The 8,210-nt window shown below is 45.4% G+C and overlaps 1 protein-coding gene across 2 annotated transcripts; it reads left to right on the forward strand.

The window, feature by feature from the left end:
* Nucleotides 1-3,473: 3,473 nt before the first annotated feature.
* LOC149456034 (uncharacterized) lies at nucleotides 3,474-7,720 on the forward strand. Of its 2 annotated transcripts, XM_089685598.1 has the most exons (7): nucleotides 3,662-3,720; nucleotides 4,994-5,108; nucleotides 5,413-5,547; nucleotides 5,634-5,805; nucleotides 5,922-6,019; nucleotides 6,107-6,245; nucleotides 6,517-7,720. In XM_089685598.1, the coding sequence occupies exons 2-7, from the start codon at nucleotides 5,013-5,015 to the stop codon at nucleotides 7,569-7,571; spliced, it is 1,695 nt and encodes a 564-aa protein (XP_089541724.1). In that variant the 5' UTR covers nucleotides 3,662-3,720; nucleotides 4,994-5,012; the 3' UTR covers nucleotides 7,572-7,720. The 2 variants fall into 2 exon arrangements, with proteins under 2 accessions (XP_089541725.1, XP_089541724.1); XM_089685599.1 differs by having other exon boundaries at nucleotides 3,474-5,108; nucleotides 6,565-7,720.
* Nucleotides 7,721-8,210: the final 490 nt, after the last annotated feature.

An 8,210-nucleotide genomic window follows, 5' to 3' on the forward strand; every position in this document is an offset into this window, starting at 1 on the left:
CCCAGCTTGTCCTTGTTGGAACAGCCGACTCTCCCCCTTCTCATAGACCTCAGGACGTCTGTAGTGTACTCCAATGATAAGTCCATCAGTCCATAGACCCATCTATCATTCCTCCAGTAATTCCTCCTCCGCACCATCACCTTGTTGGAACAGCCGACTCTCCCCCTTCTCATAGACCTCAGGACATCTGTAGTATACTCCAATGATAAGTCCATCAGTCCATAGACCCATCTATCTTTCCACCCGTAATTCCTCCTCCGCACCATCTCCTTGTTGGAACAGAGTAGGGCATGAACTCATAAAAAGGCTTCCCAGCACCACCACCTGCAAATAAAATATTAAGTCCCTCCCCATTCAAGGGACACCACTGCCAACCCCCCCATTCCTCCTAGCAGATATTGCAAGTAACCAACCCCACCGCTTCCACACAGAGACCATTCCCATTTGGCCTCCTGTCTTAGTGTCTCCCTCCCAACATTTCAAAATAATTCCTTTATACCCACCTCACCTCCTGGTTGGAGCAGGTCTCTCCTACATATCTTATCTCCTGGTTGGAGCAGGTCTTTCTTACCCATCTCATCTCCTGGTTGGAGCAGGTCTTTCCTACCCATCTCATCTCCTGGTTGGAGCAGGTCTTTCCTACCCATCTCATCTCCTGGTTGGAGCAGGTCTCTCCTACCCATCTCCCCTCCTGGTTGGAGCAGGTCTCTCCTACCCATCTCCCCTCCTGGTTGGAGCAGGTCTCCCCTACCCATCTCATCTCCTGGTTGGAGCAGGTCTCTCCTACCCATCTCATCTCCTGGTTGGAGCAGGTCTCTCCTACCCATCTCACCTCCTGGTTGGAGCAGGTCTCTCCTACCCATCTCACCTCCTGGTTGGAGTAGGTCTTTCTTAAGATGTTCCTTTTTACATGTGGTCAAAAAGAAGATGTTGCTGTCCGGTTGAACAACCATGTTGATATCATAGACAGCATAGGTGCGGCAATGGTTGGGAAGATAGTTACCACAACCATAGCCACGCAGTCCTGTAGTGGAGACTGAGCACATTACTGCTTGTGTAATGTATATGAGGTGAGATTTTGTACCCTTGGACCAGATGTTCCTTTTTATCATGTGGTCACAAAGAAGACATCAATGTCTAGTTGAACAACCACATTGGCCTCATAGACAGCATATGTATGGCATTGGTTGGGAAGATAGTTACCACAATCATAGCCAAGCAGTCCAGCAGCGGTTGCTGAGTACATTACTGTGTGTCAATATGAGGGTTGATGTTACTTTTAGCTCGGCCCTGTATTATTGTTCCCAGTGGAAAGCCCAATTTGTCCACTGGACTACTTGGTTATGATTGTGGTAACTATCTTCTCAACCATTGCCATACACTGAGGAAGGTTTGCTTTTTGTCTTGAGTCCTTGGAGATGGAATCCCTTTGTCCAGAATGTGCAACAAATGTGTTTTTTTTTTATAAATGCATCAGGTCTCAGGAGTCACCCATTCACTGTAGGAGATCTGTCCACCCTTCCAGTAGGTGGTGTACACAATGCTGTGGTCTCTATGATGACCGATCGACGGCCAATCCTTCTGGTAATGAGCCATAATAGATGTAAAATATGTGATATGGGGGCTGGTTACCTCAGTAGTGGTGAGTCCACGTCAGTTCAAACTGTGTTTTGAGGACACAGCAGCCCACTTTTGTTTAAATGAAAAGCAAAATAACAGTTCTGAAAGGTTGTCGCTAGCCCCTGGCTATCTGTCTTTATCAGTCTGTTGAAGATACGGACGCGTCCAGAGGATTGAGTTCACCTCAGAAGCAACAGACACATGCACACAGTGATAGGTGAAATCAATCTCTCAGTTTATTAACGGGAAGAAAATTAATATAACAGAAAAAAGAAAGGTGGGGGGCACAGAGTATCAAAAAGCTGCGTTGTCAGTAATTGATTGGCTGAATACAAATAATGCAAGCATTGACGTAAATTCTGAAAAGTGATGAGAAGCGAGTTTCACTTTCCCAGGAATAAGGAAAGTTTCTACATTGTTTTAAAAAACGTATCTACTACATACAATAGAATCTTGCTAGATACTTGTCAAGGCTGTGAACATGATTTTTCTCAGGCCTTGAAATCAATTACAAGTATCCAACAGTTATTTTCCCATGGGACAGAAGTATTTGACTTTTAATTATATCATAACAGAAACAGGTGCTGTTAGTACAAAAAAATAATTGGATACTATCCCTGCCTCTACCAAGGCTAAACTAAGATAAGAAATAGAAGAATATTGTGAGTACAGTTCTGTAACACATAACTGACACAGCATATTTTCATTAACTCATTCTGGGTATAATATAAAACAGTTAATCAATATGGAGTACAAAATATAGAATGGAGTGGGGGGGGGAAACAAAATAACAGATCTAAAAGACATACTGTACATTTCCCTTCAAGTTCCAACAAAGATTCCCACGCACAGGATTTTCCACCTACAGTAAAACAGCAGCAGCACCTCAGCTTTCTTTGGTCTCCCAGACCACTGACTATTCAGGCTCTCTCCTGGCCTCCTGATGGGGTTTTCCAGCCTCTTGAGTTTGCTACCTCTAGAGCCTTCCAGATTCCCCTCAGCCCCCTGGACCCGCTACCCATATCAGCTTTCTCGGCCTCCCAGTCCCGCACAGCTGTCTCGACTTTCTAGTTATTGGGCAAGCAATCCCCCTCACAAGGAATGCAGTCTCCAGCAGGAACTCCCAGCTCTGTCAGGAGGATTCTGTCTTCAAACGGCAGCAACTGCCCCGAGCTGTCCTCAGATCTGGCTTATAGCGATCCTGTGCACCTAGTCACACACCCAACCTGCAGAACTTAGGAAAACCCAGACACAGGATTGAAGCTTCTGTCCCACCCAAGACACTTGGAACCTTCCAACCCCAAGTCCCGATTCGAGGTTACTAAACCATGAGAAGGCTCTAAAACAGCTTTCTCCACTCATAACAAATACTCTGGAGCTTCGCATTAAGTCATAATGTGATTCCTGTATCGTTTCTGCCTTCACTACCTAGATCCACATAGTTGTGGGGCCTTGCAGTGTCACAAATGTCATAATTTAGGTGGGGGTAATATAGGGGTAAGAGGTTACTTTATATATCTTGTCATATTGCATATCATACTACAATGAGGGTATCAGGATGTCTTGTAGAGATTGATGAAAGATGTGGAAAAAAGGGTCACCACCATTATTGGGCCAGTGGGAAGAACATGGCTAGTGAGAACATCTCACTGAACTTGCCATATAGACTACGCAGTAACATATCTCTCTCCCCCTTGGTGGGAGTGGAGATGACTCCATATATAAAGCTGGGATACATTATACAATTTCCTGTCCAATTTCTGCCCAATTTCCTTTAGATTTACCTTCAACTGTGTAGTGCAAGGGCCTGCCTAATTGGATACATCTGAAAGTGTTGTTAGTTTTGATCTCCTATTATATGGTTTTTGGTAAATTTAAACCAAAAATCTGGAGAAAATTGTATAATGTATGGACAGCCTTAGGCCGGGTTCACACTACGAGACATTTCCCGGGCTGCAATTCCTCTGAGCTCAACAAGGTGGTCATCTCACTTCTACCCAGACAGGAAGTCTCTATGGTGGACAGGAAGTGATGTCAGCTACAGACAGGAAGTGATGTCAGGGGTGAGAGGAGACATTGCTTGAAGTGGCAACAGAGGAGGTAATAAGTTTGTATTTTCAATTTACACCCAGTAATTCTCCCCCGTTGTGTCCTGTTATCGCCAGCAGACACTACTACTCCCATATATGAAAATATGTCTGAGAGTAAATATATAATTATTACACAGGATTTATATAGCGCCGGCTTTACAATATAAAGGGAGAAAGTACAGTTACAATGCTATTCGGTTTGGAGGACCCTGAGAGCTTACAATCTAAAAGAAAGAGTCAAGTGATAAAAAGAGGTAATAGCTGCGGGGCATGAGCCGATGGATGAAGTTCAATACAATCGTGGTTGTTATACCACTCCTTTTCCTTTGTAAAATTTGAGGAGAATAATTAATTTAGTACAGTTGCCTTTTCCTTGGCATTTGTAACCAACTTCCCCTCATCATCCTTTATGGGGACAATATGTTAAAGCATTAAGGACAGGCTCCTATAACACAATCTCAGTACTAGGAGCTTGTGGCTCTGCATTAAGCACATGAACCTTTCCAGTAATGGCATTCTTGAACATAGTCCCTTCTATCATCCCTTCTAATAGTTTACATACTATTGATGTTAGACTGACTGGCCTGTAGTTTGCAGGTATGCATCTCTGTCCTTTTTTGTATATTGGTACCACAAGGGTACATTCCGTGACGCGTTACTAACAATACAATCGTGGTTGTTATACCCCTCCTTTTCCTTTATAAAAACTGAGGAAAAGAATTTGTTTGGTACAGTCTCCTTTTCTCGTCATTTGTGAACAGCTTTTTCATTAAAATGGTGGCAAACGCTTAAAAGAAAGTACTGGCCCCACTGCAAGTTAATGGCATAATGTGCTAGTATGAACCGCATTCAAACACATTATAATAGACTTACCTGTGAAACGGATCCCTCCAGCGGCACCCCGCCACTGCTGCCAGGGCTTCCATCTTCACCCAGCCTTCCATCTTTCCTTCCAGGTTTGCAGGCTCTGGATGTTTGAATGTCTACGCCACAATGATGTCACTCCCGCACATGTGCACAGAAGTCGTGATTGTCGCACTGCACTCTGGATTGAAGGCACATTCAGTGCACATTGAGCATGTGCCAGCTGTAGAACTTGTGAATATCTCCTGAACAGCGCATGTCTAGAACATATTCATTGTATCTACACTCAAGCTATATTATAAGCTGTGTTGGACTCCTTAGGGCCAACAAAACCAGCAAACTCCAAGCACTGCAGACTAAGTGTGTTCTCTCATTCCGGTCAATTCTCCTCCTGATAATTCTCTGATATCCGTCTATAGGGAAAGCTGCATAGATCACATGACCACATTACTGAGGATGGAGGAGGACCGGAGTCACATGACTGAGAGGATGCTAAACCTCACCCTGGAGATCATCTACCTGCTGACCGGAAAGGTGAGGAGGATTCTGGGAGGTCACATGACATCACACAGACCTGACTGGAGAGGTGAGGAGTATTCTGGGAGGTCACATGACATCACTCTTATCTCTATTAATAAAACACAGACCTGACCGGAGAGGTGAGGAGGATTCTGAGAGGTCACATGACATCACTCTTATCTCTATTAATAAAACACAGATCTGATCGGAGAGGTGAGGAGGATTCTGGGATTTCACATGACATCACACAGACCGGACCGGAGAGGTGAGGAGGATTCTGGGAGTCTAACATGATGTTCCTATTGGTTCCTCAATACAGAGATTTCCTCTTCTGAAGTCAGGTGACCATATGACCATCACAGTGCCTCCATGTGACTCCCTAAACCCTAAGAGACACAACATGCAGAAGATTCTAGAAGTCACCCAGAAGATGATGGAGCTGCTGACAGGAGAGGTGAGCAGTGCCGGGAATTCTGGGACATTCTCCAATAACAGACAAGGGATATGTCTGGATGGTGACTGTATCATTGTGTGTGTCAGGTTCCTATAAGGTGTCAGGGTGTCACTGTCTATTTCTCCATGGAGGAGTGGGAGTATTTAGAAGGACACAAGGACCTCTACAAGGACGTCATGGTGGAGGACCACCAGAAAGGACACAAGGATCGCTACAAGGACTTCATGATGGACAATCAGCCACCCCTCACATCACCGGGTAAGAGGAGACTTTATTGGAAAGGAGAGAGCAGTACGGAGGCTCCACCTAGATCCCCCATCATCTGATAAACACATAGAAACAATGAATTCAGTCAGTGTGTGTGTTTCCTACAGATGGATCCAGTCATGGGAACCCACCAGAGAGATGTCCCCGTCTTCTGTATTCCCGGGATTCCACACAGGAAGGTCACACCATCCCTCACCATAATCAAGTAGGTGGGATGGAGCATTTACAAAATGGAGAGAGATCATGGAGATCTATAGACTTTACAAGATTTTATTTTCTATCTTTGGTTTAGGGTGAAGATCTGATAGACATAAAAGTTGAGGTGAAAGCAGAAGAAGAGACGTATGTGAGGGATGATCAGCAATATACAGAGGAGGCTGGAATGAGGAGGACATTCATAGAGGAGGACACTCCTACAGAGATCAGCACAGGTGACCAGAATATATTCTTCTCTTATCTCTTCTCTGTTACCGCCCCCCCCCCCTCCCAGCCCCCATTGGTTCCTGTTCATTTGACAAGGCGATGTAAATGTAGAAGTGATCTGGGAGGACCAAAGGCTCTTTGAAGAGGGGAGGAGTCCCAGCTGGTTGGGACATCCACAGAGAACATCTGCTCCCTCCTATCTCCCTGATCCAGATGGAATCTTGATGGAAGTGAACTAACCCTCTCCTATCTATTGATGATGTTTTTCTATTTTTCCAGGACCCGCCATGGAGAAACCCTCAAAGGATCGTCTCACTTTATCTCCAGGTTGTAAAATGGAAGATGAGGACATCCCAGGAGATTGTGCCGGAGAAAAGACAATGAGCTCCACTAGGGATGGTGGACTTCCCAGTGTGGAGAGACCATGGAATCTCTCTGACTCTGAGCACCCTCGTACAGTGGGGGATGGGGCCGGGATTCAGGGGGAGGAGAAATTTTTCTGTCCTGAGTGCGGGAAATGTTATTCATGGAAATCAGAACTTGTCAGACATCAAAAGAGTCACACAGGAGAGAAGCCGTATTCCTGCCCTGAGTGTGGAAATAGTTTCCTGTGGAAATCAGCACTCGTCATACATCAGAGATCTCACACGGGGGAAAAGCCTTACTCCTGTCCTGAGTGCGAGAAATGTTTTTCACAGAAATCCCATCTCTACAAACATCAGAGATCTCACACGGGGGAGAAGCCATATTCCTGTTCTGAGTGCAGGAAATGTTTTTCACAGAAGTGCCATCTTTCAGTTCATCAGATGTGCCACACTGGTGAGAAGCCGTATTCCTGTCCTGAGTGCGGGAAATGTTATCCACGGCAATCAGACCTTTTCATGCATCAAAAAAGTCACGAGAAGCCGTATCCCTGCCCTGAGTGCGGGAAATGCTTTTCACAGGAGGCCTATCTTACTGTACATCAGAGGTGCCACACAGGAGAGAACCTATATTCCTGCCCTGAGTGCGGGAAATGTTATCCAAGGAAATCAGACCTCGCCAGACATCGAAAACTTCACACAGGCGAAAAGCCGTATTTCTGCCCAGAATGCAGGAAAGGTTTTTCACAGAAGTCCAACCTTTCCAGACATCAGAGATTGCACACGGGAGAGAAGCCGCATTCCTGTCCTGAGTGCGGGAAATGTTTTCGTCATAAACTTTCACTGGACGTACATCAGAGATGTCACACAGGGGAGAAGCCCTATTCTTGTCCTGAGTGTGGGAAATGTTTTATAGATAAGTCCAGTGTTTCCAGGCATCAGAGAACCCACACAACCCTCGAAGTGTTTTAGTGTCCCCAGTCCAGGCGATATCTTCTATATGAATTGTTCCTCGGAGATCTCACACACGGAAGAACCCGACCTTCACGTGTTCTGTGACTTTGATATTTAGAATGTGAAAAACACTTCATCAGAAAATTAAAGATTACAAAGTTCACAAATTTGTCTGCCTTACATTGCTACGTGAGGGGGCCGTGCCATTGGTCCATGAATCCCTCCTGTAGTGTAGTCTGATCTCCCCTGTCCTTCAGAAGAAACTGAGAAAAGCAGTAGATTGGCTGTCACAGTGGTCACATGATCAGCAGCCCATCCTACCAGCTTCTGATCACAACCAATGACTGGGAACGGCCCTTGATTCTTTTCTGCTGCCCATGCAGCCAAAAGTGCATTACACAGGCCAGGGGTTCTGCAGCATCATATCATGGTGGTGAGCTGGCATTGGCCAGAACTGGCATGTGACCACATTGACCAAAGAGAATCGCTCTGGGCTGTCCAGGTGTTCTAAAAGCAAGAAGGGGGCAGAAGAGCACATCAGCTGAGATAATTATCCAAGGAGGCAAGTGTAGGGGCAACCGGGGTCATGGGAAGGGTGTTGTGAGATAATTCCTCCTTTCATGTGTTGTGAAAAGGTGAACTAAACTTTTAAGGACC

This window comes from Staurois parvus, unplaced genomic scaffold, assembly GCF_062004578.1.
Source record: "Staurois parvus isolate SC_StPar_1 unplaced genomic scaffold, SC_StPar_1.0 ptg000380l, whole genome shotgun sequence".
Classification (NCBI taxonomy): domain Eukaryota; kingdom Metazoa; phylum Chordata; class Amphibia; order Anura; family Ranidae; genus Staurois; species Staurois parvus.

What these genes read in the sequence shown, in the direction of transcription:
- LOC149456034 (XM_089685598.1), top strand. Translation starts at nt 5,013, where the DNA reads ATGACCACATTACTGAGGATGGAGGAGGACCGGAGTCACATGACTGAG. An exon ending in TCTACCTGCTGACCGGAAAG is followed by an intron (nt 5,109 to 5,412) that starts GTGAGGAGGATT and finishes TCCTCAATACAG; the next exon opens with AGATTTCCTCTTCTGAAGTC. An exon ending in CCATCCCTCACCATAATCAA is followed by an intron (nt 6,020 to 6,106) that starts GTAGGTGGGATG and finishes TCTTTGGTTTAG; the next exon opens with GGTGAAGATCTGATAGACAT.